Source organism: Sphaerodactylus townsendi, linkage group LG04 (assembly GCF_021028975.2).
Source record: "Sphaerodactylus townsendi isolate TG3544 linkage group LG04, MPM_Stown_v2.3, whole genome shotgun sequence".
Taxonomy (NCBI): Eukaryota; Metazoa; Chordata; class Lepidosauria; order Squamata; family Sphaerodactylidae; genus Sphaerodactylus; species Sphaerodactylus townsendi.
Window position 1 is genome coordinate 20125772 of NC_059428.1, and position 20261 is coordinate 20146032.

General features: G+C 44.6%; 1 protein-coding gene across 1 annotated transcript in view; it reads right to left on the reverse strand.

Moving 5' to 3' along the window:
- Positions 1–9814, reverse strand: part of MTMR2 (myotubularin related protein 2) — a 61057-nt gene extending 51243 nt beyond the window's left edge. Inside the window, exons 1-2 of the mRNA XM_048493649.1 lie at positions 9514–9814; positions 2737–2845 (exon numbers count right to left, since the gene is read on the reverse strand). Coding sequence (XP_048349606.1) covers positions 2737–2845; positions 9514–9605 — 201 coding nt within the window. The 5' untranslated portion in view covers positions 9606–9814. The remainder of the gene's footprint in view (positions 1–2736; positions 2846–9513) is intronic.
- Positions 9815–20261: the final 10447 nt, after the last annotated feature.

The following is a 20261-nucleotide window of genomic DNA, read 5'->3' on the forward strand; positions in this document are numbered from 1 at the left end:
TCTGGAATGTGTCCCTGGGGGTACATGTACCCCAGGTTGGGAACCACTGTTCTAGGGTATGTCTTCAGATGAATCTTGGAAGAGGTCAGGCCTAACCCTGACCAGTATGAGCCATGATCACATATCCGATGCTCTATGATCACAAACATATCCGGCACATTGTAGGGGTTGGACAATAGTAATGGGGAAACTGTTTTTCAGAGAAAGAAAACACGTTGTCCTTCATTAGTGATCTTCTGAGAATTGAACTGTAAGTTTCCTAGGGTTCCACAGATCACAATTTGAAAACCACTGTCCTAAGCAAACACCCAGACTTCGTGATGCTAATCAAGATCTAATAGCAAGGCTAGACTCGATTCTGTCTAGAAAGTGTTAGGTTTTGACATTCACACAGCTGGGATTCATACTGCTGATGTATACTTGGAATATGAGCTTCTGTTTCCTGGGTTGCTTCATCAAAAACACAGATAGCTTGGAGAAAATATCCAAGGTCATCATGCAGATTTTTAAAAGACAGTGTTGTCATAAGGGAATTTCAAGGCCTGCTCTCGGGCAGCTGGAGTTTGAACCCCTCATGCGGGGATTCAAGTGGGGAATCGTTGTAATGAAATAGGCCCCAATGTGAAAACATAAGTACATCAGAAAAGCCAGGTGAAAGTTTTGTTCAACATGTTGATTTTCCATCCTGCCCCCTTGTGCTCCCTTCAACAGGGCTGCTTTACACACAAGCCAATACAATGTGAAAACAAAAGGCCATTCCATACGAGGTCTCCATTTTGTGTCAAAAGCAAGCACAAGAGGTAACACATAAAGCATGATGAAGGCCCTGGGCTCATGGTTGATGCTACAGGAGATTGTAAGCCCCTTTGAGTCTCCTACAGGAGAGAAAGGGGGGATATAAACCCAAACTCCTCCTCTTTCTCTTCTTCTTCTTCTTCTACAGCTCAGGAAGAAGCAGCTATTGTTTAATTCAGAAACAGTAACACTGACGGAACTTAATTCTTACCAGTCTCAATTACTCAGATTGTACAAACTGGGAAGAGACCAACACAGATTGAAACAAACTCTACACCAGGATCCCCAATGGGTTGCCCATGGGAAGCATGGCACCTGCTGACAACATTACTGGTATCCACCAACTTTTTTTTAATAAAGTGGGCCAGGTCAGGTGAGGCTTTTGCCCAGCCCAGAAGGGGTTCTGGTTGGCCACTGGAGATACAATTGTTTGTGGAGATTTTTAACATGTTGTGTTGACATCGCTGCTACCACAGCACAAGAATCTTCACTATGTGACTGAGGGAAAGCTGTGGCAGCCCTAGACAGAAGGGCAACGAGGATGATTGAGGGACTGGAGCACCTTCCTTATGAGGAGAGGCTGCAGTGTTTGGGACTCTTTAGTTTGGAGAGGAGACGGCTGAGGGGGGATATGATTGAAGTCTATAAAATTACGCATGGGGTAGAAAATGTTGACAGAGAGAAATTTTTCTCTCTTTCTCACAATACTAGAACCAGGGGGCATCCATTGAAAAAGCTGGGGAAAAGAATTAGGACTAATAAAAGGAAACACTTCTTCACGCAACGTGTGATTGGTGTTTGGAATATGCTGCCACAGGAGGTGGTGATGGCCACTAACCTGGATAGCATTAAAAGGGGCTTGGACAGATTTATGGAGGAGAAGTCGATTTATGGCTACCAATCTTGATCCTCTTTGATCTGAGGTTGCAAATGCCTTAACAGTCCAGGTGCTCGGGAGCAACAGCCGCAGAAGGCCATTGCTTTCACATTCTGCATGTGAGCTCCCAATGGCACCTGGTGGGCCACTGTGAGTAGCAGAGAGCTGGACTAGATGGACTCTGGTCTGATCCAGCTGGCTTGTTCTTATGTTCTTATTTAATGGCTGGTTCTGTCTCCTGTGGCAGCTGTTCTGTGGCAGTGCCCATTAAGCTGTGTTAGAAATCCAAAGGTTTGCTGGTTCAAAAAGGCTGGGGAGTCCTACCGTATAGAGAGCAGTTGAACCTTCTAGCCTCCAGATAAACAGAGCATGAATACAAGCAGAACTGTGGGCCCTTCTTCAACAATTAGAATCATAGAGTTGGATCAGACCCCAAAGGCCATCAAGTCCAACCCCCTGCAGTGCAGGAACACATAATCAAAGCGCTCCTGACAGAGTGGTTACTATGATACTGATAGCTTTTCTACATGTGCAGGTGAGAAGGCAACCCAAGCTGAGATTTATTGGAGGTTGCAGGGGGAAACTGCTTGCTTGAATGCTCCCCAGCAATTTTAAAAAACCCTCCCTCCATACAGAAAATGTCCACATCAGGAGAGAGGTTGAAGCCTTAGGCCCAGGAGAACCAGTGTGGTGCAGTGGTTAAGAGTGGTAGACTCTAATCTGGTCAACCCGATTTATTTCCCCAGTCCTACACATGAAGCCGGCAGGGTGACCTTCGTCTAGTCACAGTTGTCTCAGAACTCTCTCAGTCCCACCTGCCTCACAAGGTATCTGTTGTGGAGAGAGGAAGAGAAGGAGTTTGTAAGCCGTATAGTTAAGAAAAGTGAGTTATAAATCCAAACTCCTCCTCCTCTTCTTCCCTGAAGTGCTAGCTTTATATAGGCAGGAAGTTTTTCCTTCCTAGAAAGGGACACTACGATGTTGCTGCCACACTTGATGGTTCATGGGGCAGTCAAAGCTGTTTTGCATGGTGGCTCTGTGGCCTAAATGACCTTTAGACTTACCCTTAAATCTGGAGAGTAGTTCTCTGTGGAGGTGGAGATAGAGTCTGACGAGACAACAGAAGCAGATTTTGTCTGTGCTGACTGGTCTGAATGAGAGGTGGACGCGCAGCTGAAAGACACAGGAGGGAGGAGGGGAGAAAAGGAAGACAATTTACTTCTTGCAGAACTGCATATCCAAGATAAATTTCTTACAGGCACTGACTTACAGGTCCAGGGACAATCAGTGCTTAACCTTCAGCAATACCAATGCAGAGAAATTTGCTACAGACAAGGTAAGCTCACATTAGGGACTGTTTGTCCATGTTGATGGGAGTTCATGTCACTTCCCTATCTTACTCCCTCTCCTCCAGATTGGGCTGCCCAGGTTTTACTTGCTCAAGCCAGCCTGGTGTTGTGGTTAAAAGCAGGTGGACTCTAATCTGGAAAACTGGGTTTGATTCCTCCACTTCTCCACATGAGTGGCTGACTCTTATCTGGGGAACGGGATTTGTTTCCCTGCTCCTCCACACGAAGGCTGCTGGGTGACCTAGGACTAGGCACAGTTCTTTCAGAACTCTCTCAGCCCCACCTACCCCACAAGGTGTCTGATGTGGGCAGAGAAAGGCAGGGTATACTGTGTAGCGGTATGAAGATTTTTTAATGTAAGACATTACTGGTGCTCAGTTAGCAGACAGTCACTTTTGCAAGAACTACACTTCCATCCCAGGCTTGAGGCCTGTAAGAAAGGCCTGTTCCTTGCCTGTTCCTTGGATAGCTGCTGCGTCAAGGTGGGAACCATCTACAGTTGCCAACCTACAGGCGGTGGCTGGAGTTCTCCCACTATTACAACTGATACCCAGGTGATAGTGTTTAGTTCAGCTGGAGAAAATGGCAGCTTTGGAAGACAGACTCTATGGCATTATACCTAGGGCTGCCAACTCTGGGATGTGAAATGCCGTCCTAAATCAACAAGGCTCATTTAAAAAACGCCTGAGAAAGGTGGGATTTGGGAAGGGGAGGGACTTCAATGGAGTATAATACCATAGAATCTACCTTTCCAAGGACGATTCCGCACACAAGTAAAATAGGTTCGACCCAGTTCCCTGAGAAGGGTACTGACCTAGGTCGAAGCCTTTGTTGTTCCCCACTGCAACCAGCTTGATCCCAGCTCGGAGGGTGGAATCATCCTGTGCCTCTTCGCCGCTCCGTTCCAATTGGCTACTGTTCTACGGCCATGTCCCGTCTATCCCCACACACATAAAAAAAAAACTGCCACAGGAATGGAGGGACGAAGGTGGCGTTTTGTGATTGGCCAGCTGTATGCATGCCCGAAACACTCAGCTGTGATTGGCTTAATGGGGGACTCCTGGCACTAGAGATTCCGCACTTTACTGGAATCGAGCTGAGTTTGAGCGTGGTTCCCTGAAAAAGTAGTAGTTCCCAACTGGAGTCGGAAATTTGACCGTTACACGGGGCGAAGCTGGTACAAACCACGTCGATCCCAGTGGTTGTGCGGAGCACTTAGGTCGAACGCAGCTCGAACTTAGGTCGATAACGCAAGTGCGGAATCGACCCAAGTGGCCATTTACTCCAGGTGAACTGATCTCTGTTGCCTAGAGATGAACTGTAATAACAGAACATGTGCTTCATTGGGAAATACCACATGTGGTTCTTGAGCCACTGAGTATCACTCCTCTATAGCAACAGATAATTATAACTCCTGGTCTAACTGTATATTCTTATGACAGTGCGATTATTTCAAGAATAACACCAATCTTTTCAATTCTTTCTGCGTTTTTTTAATGAACCTTGTTGATTTCTCCAGCTTTTGTTGCTGAGGTGCCCAATTTGTTTTTTGCTATTGTTGTAACAATATTTCCCTTTTACATCCTATTTTTATGCAATAAAAAAAGAACAGGCACCAATTTAAACAGTGCTGTGCTTATAAACTTTGTTAGTTGAATTTAGGGTGGTGGAGAAGACGATTGCTGTTCATTCTCAGCAGGGAGAACCTGTGACAGGAACCTGATCAAGAGGCCTCACAAATTTGATCAACATCTTTGGATGAAGCAGGTGTGTACCCTAGAACAATCCTGGGAACTGTCTGAAACACACAGGAGTTCCAGGACGAATGAGATGATCAAAAGTTGAAACTGCCATTCTAGGAGAAAATACGCTTCGCCGTCAGAAATCAAATGGTCGGCTCTGGAAAGATGCTAACTCCTCTTAAATGATTCGCCTCAGCAAAATTTGCTGCTGACTGCAAACGACTCTGCGTCTGACTTTGGCTTGAGCTTTCTTCCTGCTGAATCTCAATCTGGGACATATTTTCCCACAAGTAATTGCGGGGAAAAAGTATCCTATATTTGGGCCGTGAGCGAGCTTTTTCTAAGAGCATCAGTTCTCTCTGTCAACACACAATAGCCTACAGTGTGTGAAGCTATGCTCCAGCACTATTCGTCATTTAAAAAAAACCTGGGGGGGGGGGGGGGGGATGACAGAAAGCCTGCAGGCTGCTTAAACCATCCAGTAAACAAAGCGTGAATTGTTAGGATCTCTAGCTGGCCTCCAAGAACAGAAAGCCAAGACCCATTGAAATGCAACTCCCTGTTCTCTTAAGGAACCATCCCTAGTCTCCACTGAATCATACTTTTCATGACTCAAAAGCACCCTAAGAGCACAGTCCTTTTGTACTGGGTATATAGCATGCAAGCAGAGAGATTCCAAGTTTTCCCTTTAAAAACATGGTTCAAGAAGAAGAAGAAGAAGAAGAAGAAGAAGAAGAAGAAGAAGAAGAAGAAGAAGAAGAAGAAGAAGAAGAAGAAGAAGAAGAAGAAGAAGAAGAAGAAGAAGAAGAAGAAGAAGTAGACGAAGAAGTAGACGAAGAGGAGGAGGAGGAGGAGGAGGAGGAGTTTGGATTTATATCCCCCCTTTCTCTCCTGCAGGAGACGCAAAGGGGCTTACAATCTCCTTGCCCTTCCCCCCTCACAACAAACACCCTGGGAGATAGGTGAGGCTGAGAGAGCTCCGAGAAGCTGTGACTAGCCCAAGGTCACCCAGCTGGCGTGTGTGGGAGTGTACAAGCTAATCTGAATTCCCCAGATAAGCCTCCACAGCTCAGGCGGCAGAGCTGGGAATAAAACCCAGATTAGATACATGAGCTCTTAACCTCCTACGCCACGGCTGCTCCTAGCCCTCAAGTTACGACATCAGACTTGGCAGTGTATGGGAAAGGCCTGGAAAAAAAATCAGGGCCAAACTCATCCTCTTCCCCAAGTTTTAAATGAGAAGCTGTCTGAGGGAGATTTAGATGAAAGAAATGGAATTACACTTTCTTTGAGGGCTCCCCCCCCCCCAAAAAAAACCCCTTCTTCATCTGCTTTTCCACCTGGAAGAGGGAAAAGATACAGGTTCCCCTGCCTGCCCTCTGCAGAGAAAAAAAAGCAGTGAAATATGAGGATTTTGAGCAGGAGTGTGGCTCAGTGAAGACCAGTGTCCTTAAATCTTTTGAGCTAGCTGGTTCCTTTGGAATTGTGACACAGCATGGATGGGGGCAAAGCCACAAAATGGCTGCCACAGGAGATAGCCAACCACAAAATGGCTGCCACAAGAGTCAGTCAGCCACAAAATGGCTGCCACAGTTTATCTTCAGTCACATAGTGAAGATCCTTAAGCTGTGATGGCAGCTGCTGCCAAACCAACAGTACAAAATCTGCCGAGCTAATCAAATGGCCAATGGCCAATCAGAAGCCTTGCTGGGCAAAAGCCCCACTTTCTTAAAAAAAAAACCACGGCCACGCCCTCTTTCTAAAAAACATTTGGTGGGCACCTGGAAAGATGGCAGCCAATACCATGGTGCCCATATTGGAGACCTCAGGTGTAGCCTATCTGCTTTACATGCAAAAGGTCTCAAGTTCAAACCCTGGCATCCCTAGTTCAAAGCAGCAGTGGCAGGTGATGTGAAAGGGATCTGAGACCTTTGAAAGCTACTGCCGGTCAGAGCAGACAATTTTGACCTCAACAGACCAATTGTCTGATTCAGCACGAAGTTGGCTTATGTAAGTAGACACACAGCTGGCAAGTTTGGGTTTCCTAAGTGCCAAATTGTGCTGCCTCTGCTCTTTTTAAAAATGATGAAATGTACGCCCAGCTCATAACTTGCAGTCAACTGCCCCCGAGTTTCAACTGCCTACAAACTGAAGCACACACAACATACACATAACTGCTCTTCTATCAAGACTCAGCACGAAATATCACAGTTGGGCCTGAAAATAGAAAGGCAGATGGCAAGTGTTCCATCCAGCCTACGGAGTGTATTAGAATACAGAAACAGCATGGCCTGTCTCCTCCTTGCCTTTATTCCATTGTGCACCACTTTTATTTTATTTATTTTTATTTATTTGGTTTTATATACCGCCCTAACCTCAAAGGGCTCTGGGTGGGGTACAACACAAACCACCATAAAATCACTTTGAAAAAAAAACCATTGGTTTGCTTGGGAACCCCTCCCTTGCCAACTATTAAACGTATTCCATGGATTCTTCTTTTCCAGGGAATGTTGCAAGAATCCCAGTTAGTATTGCTTTGGACTCCCTGAACCAAACCTCACCAAACTTGGGGGGTAGAATAAGGACAGTCTCCTGATGCTACGCTGAAATTTTGGTGCCGCTAGCCTAAAAACTGCGCCCCCTGCAGGCCAAAAATGGAAAACCACTAAAATTACCCAAAAACGAACCCAGCATTTTGATGCTCCCCACAAGGTGATGCCCTGGGCAGCTGCCCACCTTGCCCAATGGGCATTACGCCAGTGCACCCAGGATCAGAGCCTGCAGAGCACATCGGCAAGCTGGAGCAGACCCATTATTGCCTCAACCAAAGACCCGGCAGAACATTTCAGGCCCTGTGGAACTGGTTAAGGATCTCTGTGATCTAGGTTCAAATCCCCACCCAGACACGATGCTTGCTGGGTGACCTTGGTATAGGTCACACGGGCCATTTACACAGTTGTAGTCTCCTTCACAATGAGAAGTGTTCCCTTTGGATTTGATTCTCAGTAACACACACATTTTGCAAAATCCCTCCCTTCAGATCAGAGAACCCCCACAGTTTCTGAAAGTTTTTAGTTTCCTTTTGGGGGAAAGCAAAGGAGACCAGCATACATTTACCTTTTTTCAGGTTTTTTCACTCATCTCTGACTTTCCCCACCCACACCACAGCAGTTCCTCCCTCTCTTTGGGCCACCATTTCAGAAGGATCAGAACAGTTTTCTTTCTTTCCTTCTCTCTCTCTCTCTGAGGGTCTATTACTGGACCCAGTGAAATTGACAAGAAATTTCCATGGTCTAGAAAACTAATGCTAGACCAAAGATGGCAGGAAAAAAGGCAGTGGACAAGTTCCCCAAATGAAGGTTGCACAGAAAGAACATTTTGCCAAAAAATGGTGGGAAAATATCCAAACAGTTGCAAGGTAGGTAGCGCATCTGCAAATGGCCATTCTTTCTTAGTCTAACCGACCTTGCAATGTTGTTGTGTAGATAAAGTGGAAGAGGGGAGAATATTTTCGTAAGCTGCTTTGGCTCTCCACTGGGGAGAAAAGCAGTATATAAGTGCCTAATTTTTAAATGCATTCATTTACACAATGCAAATCATGTAAGCAATAGCATGATATTTACAATAAGTAACGTAACAGCATTCAGAATAGTAGAATTTGAAACGGAGGTGTCATTCACACCAAACGTAACTATTAAATATGACACACTGCACAATTCAGAACAATCTCATGTTACTGAATCCAAACTGAATGTAGGATTTTAGATCAATGGTAAAATGATTTACAATCCCAGATTCACCCACTAGCCCACACTGAAGTATGGGGGGGGGGGGGGGAGAGAAGGGGTAATAGTTAGGGTAGTCTGATTGAACTAACACCTCACTCCCCTCAGAAGTAAATCTCTCCAAGGTCAATGGGGCTTTTGAATAGAATTGCAGCTGCGTTTTTACTCCCCCCCCCCCCCCCACCACCACCACCAAAAGCCCTATTGAACACTGTGATTTATTTCTGTGTCCACAGCCCTGGGATCCCTCTGCAAGGAGTCAGGCTGGCCACTGTTCAGAATGCAAAGCCACAGCTTTGCAAGGGAAACGCAGTTAGCATCTGAACATGTGAAGAAACAAACAGCTCTCGGTATACCTAGCATGACCAAAAAAAAAAAAAGAGCTCAATTCAACACAAGTCGCTAAACCCGGGTTCACTTCTGATACAACAAAGGATGAGCCTTCTAAAATTTCAGACACATGTATTGCAGCTTCCCCCCTCACCCAGTAACACCCCCCCACACACACAACCCCCCCCCCCACTGCAAATGACAGAGCCTCAGCATCTTTGGCCCCCCTGCGACTTTTATTGCCAGATGCACAATGTGGTGTACAAAATCTGCCACTAGGAAATGGATGTGAAGCAGCAGGGGCACCAACCTCCAGCAGTGGGGGCGCCAGCTCAGGGGCAGAGCATCAGCTCTGAATGCACAAAGCTCCAGGTTCGATCCCGGGCATCTCCAGTTAAGAGGATCAGGTGGCAGAGGACGGGAAAAGACCTCAACCTGAGACCCAGGAGAGGCTATGCCGCGCTGACCATAATCGACTCAGGCGCCTTGAGCAAATCAATGAGCCCACATGGAAGAGCTCAGCCAGGGAGGGAGGGCCGAGTCTCCAAAAGGCACCCCCTCCCCGCAGTCCTGGCTTTGCAAGCGAGGGTCCGAGAGGGTCCCGGTGCAGCCCACCGGGCAGGGTCCGGACTTACCTGGAGAGGGAATCCATGCTCGGCTGGCGGGTGGCGGCGGGGGCGGCAGCCTGCTGGGGGCTGAGCCTCTCGCAGCTGGAGCTCTTCTCCATGGCGAGCTCCAACCCGCAGCCCCCCCAGCCCGGAGAGAAGCCCCCACGGCCGACCGCGGGGCGGGGGGTCAGGGCAGAGGGAAGCCGAGAGGGGGACAGGAAGCTGCCATGTTAGCCCAGAGTGCAGCGCGCAAGTGGAGGCCGGCTGAGGCGGCGGCTGATGCGCCAACCTCCTGCCACCCCCTTCTGCCGCTGCATCCCTCGCTCGAGCTGGGGGAGAGGCAGGAAAAGGAGGGAGAGGGAGAGAAAGAAGGAAAGAGAAAAGAACAACAAGAATTAGGGTGGCTCCTACCCCGCCCTTTTCTCCCTCTGCCCCACTGTCCCCAGCTGCAAATAATGATTATGATCCATGCTTTTTATTAGGACCAACCAAAACCATGCAACACAGTGAGCAAGTCCTATAGAACACTGAGTCCTATAGAACACTGAGCAAGTCCTATAGAATTCTTTCGAGTCCTGTAGGATTCTTTGCCAGTTGAATGTTCCATAACAAGACTTTGTATTTCAGTTGATTTCTTTTATTATGAGGCGGCATCAGGAATAAGCATTTAGACTTCTGTTTTAGAGATAAGAGATAGCTATAATCTAACTATAGACATCTCTTATCTCTATCTCTTGGGTAGTTAGATTATAGCTATCTTTACCAAATGTGTCCTTCCCCTACATATATATTTAACAATAATTGTGTGCCATCAAGTCATAATCAACAACCAGGGACATGACGTTTGGCAAGGGAAGAGCCAAGGTTGTTCGCCATTGCCTTCCTCCGAGTAGCAAACCAGTCTCCCTAGCTTCTGTGCGTAACATCTAGATGTCCTCCCCCTTAGCAGAACCCTAGGAAACCTTAAGTCTACAGCCTTGGCATCTTCTGTTCTGGAAGGCAAATGTAAGAAGATTCCTTATTCAAAAAGAATATGTCCATCTGCTGCAGGAGAAATTGAGAGTATGGGTCATGTTTTCTTTCGCTGTCCTTATAATAAGGAGTTATGGGCAAAGATTGTTGTCCTTGACAAATTTTCAGTTTGTTCAGAGAAGGTTCATATTGAAGAACTGTTAGCGGATAAAAATCCAAATATCTCAAGGCAGGTGGCAAACTTCTGTCCCTGTGTACTTAAAACTGGTAGCTAGCTTGGTCATTTTGAAATGAAATATTGTTACGTTTTAAGAAATATTTTTGGATTCAGTTTTACATTCAAGTTTTATTGATTAATGATATTTTCCTTTTATTTATCTATTTTTTTTATTTCAAGTTAATGTTTTGATGGTTTCCCTTGAATGCCTTCCGTTTTATTATCCTGGAACTCACTCAGTGTTTATTATTGGTCTATGACCACCAATCACTCACTCAATCACTCACTCAATCATCAATCAATCAATCTCCCTTGGTGATCTCCCATTCAAGTTCAGACTATGGCTATGAGACTGCTACGTATATGTATTGACTGCTACATAGAAGTATTTACAAGCTGAAAAAAGCTTTGGGAATGGATCACAAATTGATGTTGCACTGGAAACATAACATGCTCAGAGGCACCCTTGCTTGTGTTGCTGAAATTAAATTTGCTTCTCTTCAGCCCAGTGAAACATACCATGTAACTTGAAAGACTGCGCATGCCAGGCACAAAGAATTCTCTTTTACTTCATCACTGGTACAAGATGACCCTCCCTGTGAGTCTGTGACAATTGATAGAAGAGTAAATTTTTGTGAGTTTGTGAGTTTGCTTCCTGGTGTGAATCTTCTCTGTTAGCATAACAGGAAAAAGGGAGGAGTGATTTCAAGCAGCAGGGCAATAGATACTTAACTTGAAGAGGCGAGAGATAGCAGTGGAGCGAGATCCATCATTTGAACAATTCGCCTCTGCAGAGGCAGCAGGAAAGGAAGAGAGAAATGGAAGGAAGTAGGAAACAGAGACAGCATTGTTAATAAGGATGCAGGCACTAAAGGGAAGGTCAGTAGGCCATGACCATCTCTCCTCACAATGTTTTCTGATGGAGCAAAATGGAAGGAAGTAGGAGATGACAGGAAAATAGGATCTGGTTTATTGTTATTGACATGATTTCATGGGGCTAAAGATTTGTTTCTGTCAAATGCATTCCAATTATTTGCACCCTGCCCTTTTGCATAGATTCAAAGTGGTTCGTGTTTTTGTTAAGGGATCCTGATGACTTTAGAAAATCCACTTTTTCCTTTCTCTTGACAGCAGCTAGCACTGCTTGCTGTTTTCTGACTGTCCAGAAGCTCAGACTGAGGGTGACCCGTAGTAAGCCCCATTGAACTCAGTAGGACTTACCTCCAAGTAAAAAAAGATGCACATGGTTGGGCTGTCTCAGGGCTCTGAGTTCTACACCACGCTACAACATCTGGCACTCCTACTCAGTACTGAAATTGCACTTGAGCTTCCTATTTCTATTTATTTATGCTTATTTTTAATTGCAACCAATTTGCTCCCTCATCATTCTTCCTGCCTCCCCTTTAGGCTGAGATATTGTGAGGGACCTGAGGTCACCCAGCATGGAAGAGCAGGGATTCGGACCCCTGTGGCCTCCATATCCTAGTCTGCCACTCTAACCAATATACAGCGCTGTCTTTTCTCTGTTTAAGTGAGCATGCATGTGAATGTTGCTAATACTTTATACGGGGTTGGGGTGGGGGTGGGACCTTTTCCACGTGGCATGAGGACCAGACAGATGTGACTGGTGCCACAGCATGCATTTCTTCCTCTGACCCCTAGAGGGCAGAATCATTGAAGGTTCATGATGGACAAACATGCATACTGTGCTTAAAATGCGTAATGCAAGTGCATGAGATTCATTCGCTTAATTCCCAGTGTATGTTGGGTTATAGCTGTTTAAACCTCCACTAATATAATAATTGCTATATCTAATAGTAAAATGTCTGACTGGCCTCTGTGTGGATAATGGAAGGGAAACAAAAGGGTTTCCCGTAGACCCTGGAATCATCCCTGAAAGAATTGCAATCTGAATGTCTGGTAGAGAGTTTACCATCTAAATGCTTGTTCACTTTTATTATTATTATTATTATTATTATTATTATTATTATTATTGTTGTTGTTGTTGTTGTTGTTGTTGTTGTTGTTGTTGTTGTTGTTGTTATACCATTCCTGAAAGACCACAACTAGCATGTGGCACAAACGGTTCTAGCCTCGGCTTTGGCTTTTTAAAATTTTTTACATATGTGCTAAACAATTAATTTTCTGCCCTCAGAGTAGGGCTGCTGAGGAGAGAAACCTAGAATGTTGTGCCTTGATGTCACGTCTGCATCTGCACCGGAAGTGACATCACAGCATCAGGCCTATTTGAATGTCCCTGTCCTCTAATAACTCCCAGTTCTGGGCTAACCCCACTCAGAAGCTACATTTAAGCTTCCAGATGCATAAAGGAGTTTATTAGGAATGAATTCCACCTTACCTTGTTTAATGCATGCCGATTGTCATAACTGAAACAGGACCAATTGGCTACATCAGCCCCTATCCACAGACAGAGAATGACTAAAACTGAGGTTGGTGGAGGCAATTAATTGACTGTACGCCAAATATAAGAGACAGGGCAGCTTAAAAGAAGGGCTTTCTTTTTGCAAGTTTTAACTTTCACTGCAATAGCAGTGCCTCGGGTAAGGACTCGCTCCTATTCCAGGAAGTTTATTTTGGCTCTCCTCTTCCCTTCTGTCCTGCAGAGCCTACATGGCAGCTATTAAAGACACTTTAGGAAATCACTTACACCTTCTCTGGAGCCATTAACACTTCAAGTAGTTCTTCTCCTCTGAGACCTTAAGGTTGAAGACAGATGATGGTTTTTAACACAGTCAAAAGTGGCTCAAGGGAAAAAAACCTACCTTGCTGTTCTATTGCACCATTTCTTTTGCCCTGCTATTGGTGCTGGACAAAGTTTTGCAGGTTTTTCAAACATAAAAACTTGCAAAACCTATTATGAGTGGAATGTGTGTGCACATCATGGGTGTTTAATTTTTCATCTCAAGTTTTCGTTTATTTGCATCTAATCATATTTTTCTATTCAGTATTTTCTTGCTTTCTTCTTCGCTTCTTCAAATCTTCCTCTTGGCTTATTTTCACACCATATAATAACATTGTTAATTGTTCTCTGCCATTTAAAAAAGTATTTTCTGCTACATAAATTGGTAACATGTGGAATAAAAAAATCAATTTTGGTAACATATACATTTTAAATGCAGAAAGTCTTCCTAAACAGGAAATTCTTCACTTTTCCCTTTGAAGATCTTCCTTGATATTTGTCCAAAAGTTTGATAATTATCTTTGTAGAGATACACACACACATTCTATTTTTTCCCTGTCTCTTCTTCTGCTTCAGTTGCATCTATGTCTTCTTTTTATTCAGTTTATATCCAGAATAAGTTCCAAATCTATTTGTTCCATTGCATAATTCAAAGAGATATTTGATTTTATTATTGATATAATAGCATCATCCGCATAACTTTTCATTTTATTCTCTTCTGTATCTTTTTCTTTCTTTCTGGAGATCTTTACATCTTGTCTAAGGCCCCTTCCGCACACGCAAAATAATGCGTTTTCAAACCACTTTCACAACTGTTTGCAAGAGGATTTTGCTATTCTGCACAGCTTCAAAGAGCAGTGAAAGCAGTTTGAAAGTGCATTATTCTGCATGTGCGGAATGAGCCTAATTTTTGTAGTGAGTATTTCCATTGCCAGAATAAATAATATTGGCGACATTGAGCATCCTTGTGTTCCTTTGGCTATTTCAGTTTTTTCCCTTGAAGATTCATTTATTAAAATCCTAACATTGTTTTGTACACATTCTTTGCATCCAATTTAAAAATGCTGTTTCACAATTCATATTTTGTAAGACTTCCGATAGAAACGACCAAGATATGTTGTCAAAAGCTTTCTTCAGCCAAAAACATAAATGCCATTTTTTTCTCTTTGAACATTCAATCGCATTCAATACATTTCTAGTATTATGTTTCATACATCTTCCTGGGACAAATCTCATTTGATCTTGATGGAACAGCCCAATCCAAGCTGGGTGGTTGGGGAGCCAAGCATGTCCTGGAAGGCCCACACTGTTACCCATGCAGGGGTGTGATTCAAATAATTTAACAACTGGTTGTTTACAAGCACCATTTTAACAACCGGTTCTGCTGAAGTGGTGCAAACTTGCTGAATCCCACCACTGCACCTATGCCAGAGGGAGGGTAAACAGGGCAGCAAGTGAACACTACACAGCTCCATGGATATGACCCAGAAAAGACTGCTTCCCCCAGAGTCCTGATGGTATAAGAGCAGGTGTACTCTGATCTGGAGGAACCAGGTTTGACTCCCAGCTCTGCTGCTTGAGATGTGGAGGCTTATCTGGGGAATTCAGATTAGCCTGAACTCACCCACACACACCAGCTGGGTGACTTTGGGCCAGTCACACTTCTCTTTGACCTCCCTCAGCCTCACTTACCTCACAAGGTATCTCTTGTGGAGAAAGGAAGGGGAAGAGTTCGTAAACTGCTTTGAGACTCCTTACAGGAGATAAAAATCCAAACTCCTCCTCCTCCTCCTCCTCCTCCTCCTCCTCCTCCTCTTCTTCTTCTTCTTCTTCTTCTTCTTCTTCTTCTTCTTCTTCTTCTTCTTCTTCTTCTTCTTCTTCTTCTTCTTCTTCTTCTTCTTCTTCTTCTTCTTCTTCTTCTTCTTCTTCTTCTTCTTCTTCTTCTTCTTCTTCTTCTTCTTCTTCTTCTTCTTCTATAATTGAGAATGCAAACACAACTAGGGACTGCCTTGGGGGTGGAGTCAACTTTTGGCCCAGGAACTACCCCCCTTCCCAGCAACAGACTTACGCCACCAAAAATGTGATGTAAGTCCATTTTGCTCTATGGGTGCTTTCCAGGCGGCTGGGGTGTTTTGTTTTTGTTCCTTCGCACACCACCTGAAACCCTTTTGGAGCCAGCATGGCAGCAGGGAAATGGTGCACCTGGCCACTGCACCTGGCCACTGCACCTGGCCACTGAACCCTCTGGATTGGACTATAAATCTGTAATATTTTTTGAAAGGGCATTACTAACATGGCTGCTTTTAAAAACCTGAAAAAGTCAGTCTGCAGAACAAAAAACCATTGAGAAAAGAGATGGGGGAAAATGAGTGGTTCTGCATCCATATGCCAATGGATATTGGGCTATGGTTGTACCACAGCAAGGTGTTGCAACAGGATTGTCTTGTCCACACAGGCAAATCCAGGTGGGAAAGATTGCTATAGTGCTATGATGGTACACTATCCAACAATGCATGGATTGTTGTTTAGAGAACCACAGACTCCAATGTGTGCATGGAATTCCTGCTTCTTCAAGGACTCTTTTGCGTTCAGTAAGATAGGATAGCTGAGTGTGGGTCTGTCTGCTCTGCTGGAAAGGAACAAGTATGAAATTTTACACTGTATCAGGTCTGCAGCATGGTGCTGTCTAACTTTACAATACATTACAGGAAGCAAGGTTCCAAAAATAAACCCTACAGATTGCAATACCCAGATGAATTCTCTGGTGTTCAATAGTTTTATCTTATCAGCTCAAATTGAAACTCAGAAGGCACTTACGTGCCAAAGCAGCTTACAATCATTGTATAGAAACAGTTACAATCACTGTATTGGTTCAAATGCAGGCCTATTCCATAGACCACCCAGAAAATAATTCAATCCTAAACCACTGAGGTAGCCGGTATCCAGATAAATGAGGCGTGTGCACTGCTCTTTCAGAGTCAATACAATGCCGTTCAATATTCAGAAGCTGTTCCAATTTTCACTCCAGGGACCAAACTCACAAATCCATCCATCTGCTGCGTATTCTCTGAGGGTTGGTGAAAATGTCCTCTCCTGCCAACCCCGCTGGTGGTACCTGGAGATCTCTTGGGATTACAGCTGATCTCCAGGAGACAGTGATCAGTTTACCTGGAGAAAATGAAAGCTTTGGAAGGTGACTATCTGGCATTACACAACATAGAAGTCCCTTCCCTTTCCAAGACCTGTCTTCCTCAGGTGCCATCACCAAAATCTCTAGGTATTTCTCAACCTGGAACTGCCAACCCTACTTCTCACTTATCATTTTCCCCGCCACCACAAGTGGATGTTTGCTGTTTAAAGAAAAATGCTCTGCAGCCAGCATTGACAAACTATGGATTTTTTAAAAAAATACCAAAACAGTGCTAGCATTTGCGGGAATAGTTGGGAGGGCACATAGCATCAGATGTGGGCAGGGCGGGACAGAAATTCACTTCCATTCTCCCAAGCCTGTTTTCAGTATCATGTTCCAGGAAAAAATTACTGAAGCAGGCGTGGGAACCGCGGGGTGTGTGTGTGTTGGGGCGGGGGGGGGGGGGGGGGAGCAAGAGCTTTGTGTGGAAGAACCTAGAGTTACATTCACGGGACTGCATTGCAGTGGCTACGAGTATGAACTAGTCTAGCACCAAGAAGTGTCTTATTCAAATCTTGGGATCCTCCCTCCCCCCACCCCGCTGACTGACCTTCCATATCCCACTTTTCTACCGCCTTTGGCTCCTTCACTCCAGCGACAATACAGAGGAAAATAATCCTGGCCAAGATCCCCTGAAGATGCCAGCCACAGATGCAGGTGAAACGTCAGGAGAAAATACTACTGGAACACGGCTATACAGCCATGAAAACCTGCAGCATCCTAGTGATTCTGGCCATGAAAGCCTTTGACAATACTATACAAATCCTGGCCAACCTTACCTGGATGTTGGAAGGATTATGATGCCCGTGAGTGCTTTTCACCCTCTGAAAGACTCCATAAAAACTCACAGTGTTGTTGATACAGCAGTAATTATCTTTCTCACTCACCTTTGCTCTAAGGAATATCGTTTCCAGTTCTACAGAAATCTCCTTTAAAAAGAGAGCATTGTGTTGTTCTGATCAACACTGGGATGCTGTCGTTTGCCTGTGTCTATTTGCCACATGGGATGGAACTATATAGTGAGAGGAACGAGATGAGATCTCCTCCTCTTTCCAGACATAACCACAGAAAAGATAGTTGGATCGAACCTTCCTGACAAAATTTGGCACACTGAGGTCCGGGTTGGCTCTGGACTAAATTTTCCACTAAAGGAATGGAAGGGGATAATTTCCACTGATTCTATTTCACTGCCGTAGACCCCTGATCTGCCTCTCATGCCTTTTCTAAAGGTCTCAGACCCCAAAGAGCAACATTTCAGACAAGAGTGGTGGGCTGGCTACAGTTGTGGTGGAGAGTCAGGAGCCGCTGACTTAAAACACCTAGCATGAGGGAAAATTTAGTCTGGATCTAACCTGGTTTGTGGCTTAGGGCCAGAATGACGACAAGTTACATATTTAATGCCCAATGAACTAGCCACTTATTTGACATTGTGTTAGTGTGTGGGGCAGTTCTGTAGGTCGAATTAATATTCTGAAGGAATGTTCTTATAAAGTGTGGTTTCAGACTACTGCACTTGTGTGAGGGGGAAACTAGGACATTCATTTGAATGTTTAATAGGCAAAAGCTTGGGTCTGGGTTAGATTTTCTTGGGCACAAGGAGAAAAGTGTGTGATTTTCACTGACCCCTCCCCTGTCCTGTGGGAGATCTCCCCTCTTCCAAATATTCCTGGGCTTCCCCCATTTCCTAAGGTCAGTTTTTTTCAGATGGGATTTGGGCTTCTCTAAGAGTGAAGAATTGGTACAAATAGCCTCCCCTTGGCCCCTTCAGCACATGCAGAATAATGCACTTTGACTCCACTTTCACAATTGCTTGCAAGGGGATTTTGCTATTCTGCACAATAAAATCCAGCTGCAAAGTGGATTCAAAGTGGATTATTCCGGATGTGCGGAAGGGGCCAAGCTTGTGCCCATGAAAATCTAAGGGGGATACAAGCCAAACTAACTTTGATTCTTGTATTACTTTTTTGCATCCTGAAAATATCGACTCCTATGAATATTATAACATCTGGGCTAATGCAATGGTTAAAGTAAAGACACTGAAGGACAATTCACACAGCCTTTTAAAAATGTTTCTATCACATGACCTGGTCACATTTTAATGCTACTGGTCCCTCAGAAGATGTCCATCAAAAAACCTACAAATGGTGACAATTTTGCCACGCTATTACAACATAAAAAATAGCCTTGTGAGTTGGTCTGCCAGAAACAGATTTGCACTGGATGACAAACAGCACAATCTACTGAGATTCTCCTGCTCAAGTCCTTTTGAAATGAACTAAATAACACTTCTGCAGCTTGTACTAGGTGTCATGGTCTCCACACAGGAGTTTTCCTTAGTCTCTGTGGTAAAGACTGTTGAGACTAGGGGAGGTACTCTGAAGTGTCACCCCGCAGTAATGTCACAACCTCCCCAAACAGTGCTCCCACCCCCAAACCTCTTAAAATTTGTTGAGGCAGTGTTGGGAACGCTAACTTGTGTGGGAGAACTTCTAGAAGCCATGTTCACATTGGTCTGAAGCATGAGATAATCCAAAATTGTCAAAAGGAGCTGCCTTTTTCCTGCTCGCGAATGATGTTATAAATATCCAAAATGGCCCTCGGCAGAAAAAAGTTTTGCCACCCCTGCTCTACAGAATCTGTGAATTCCTTCAACCAAGAACACCTCAACTATTGTCTTGTGATTGTTCGTTACTATTTAAGGTTTTTAATTAGCCATATGGTATTTATGATTCTAATTGTAATTTCATGCTGTTAGCTGCCCTGAATCCAGCTTCAGTTTGGAAGGGCGGGATAAAAATGGAATACTAAAATAAAAAAATATTGTTTTCAAGGTCACTTTTGTATGGATAAAAGAGAACTGGGTCAAAAACCCTCATCTTTGCCCAGAGGTGCCTGATTTGCTTACAGTTGATTGTAAGATTCTCCTCTGAATGTCTAAATGGAGCAGAAGGTGGAGCAACCTGGGGGACAGTAGTTGAGTCCAAGTAAAATAATCCAGGTGTTGGGAGACACAAACAATGGCCCTTTCCCCACTTACCTTTGACCACCCTTTGCTGCGTAAGGTTTCTGTACAATGCATCTCTGGTATGCGCCTCACAGCCTCCTAATGACGCCATCAAAAGGCTACTGTTTGAGGAGTGCCAGGGATGCCGCGCGCTGAGGGGGCGCGAGAGCGGTAGCGTCGGGGCGGCTTCGCTGTCACCGCCCCTGTAATGGAGAGTTCCCTGTGAGAGTAGCGCGGGGGAGAGTAGCGCAGGGCTTAAGGTAAGTGGGGAAAGGGCCAATGAGTTATTCCAGCAAAAGTGATCATGCAAAGAAGTCCTAATTCAAGGACAGGTAACAGAAAAGGTTGTCAGATGTAGAGTATCTCAGGGTAAGCATGTTGGTTGGCAGTAGAAGAGTTAGGTTCGAGTTCAGTATCAACGTGGAGACCAAAAGGTTTTTGATGGATGAATTTTCAAGAGTCAAAACCCACTTTATTGGATACTTTGTTTGAAAAAGGGAGTGTTTACTTTTGAAGGCTTATACCCCCTCAAATTCTTGGATCCAATAGTCCCTCTAATCTTTCCCCACTACTGTGGAGGAACTTACCCAAAACTGAGCGGAACTGAGCCGCCTGGGAGAATTCCCCCTGCTGGGCAGCCCCTGATCTGTGCAGCACCAATATGGTGACTGTGTGGTTGCACGCTCACACA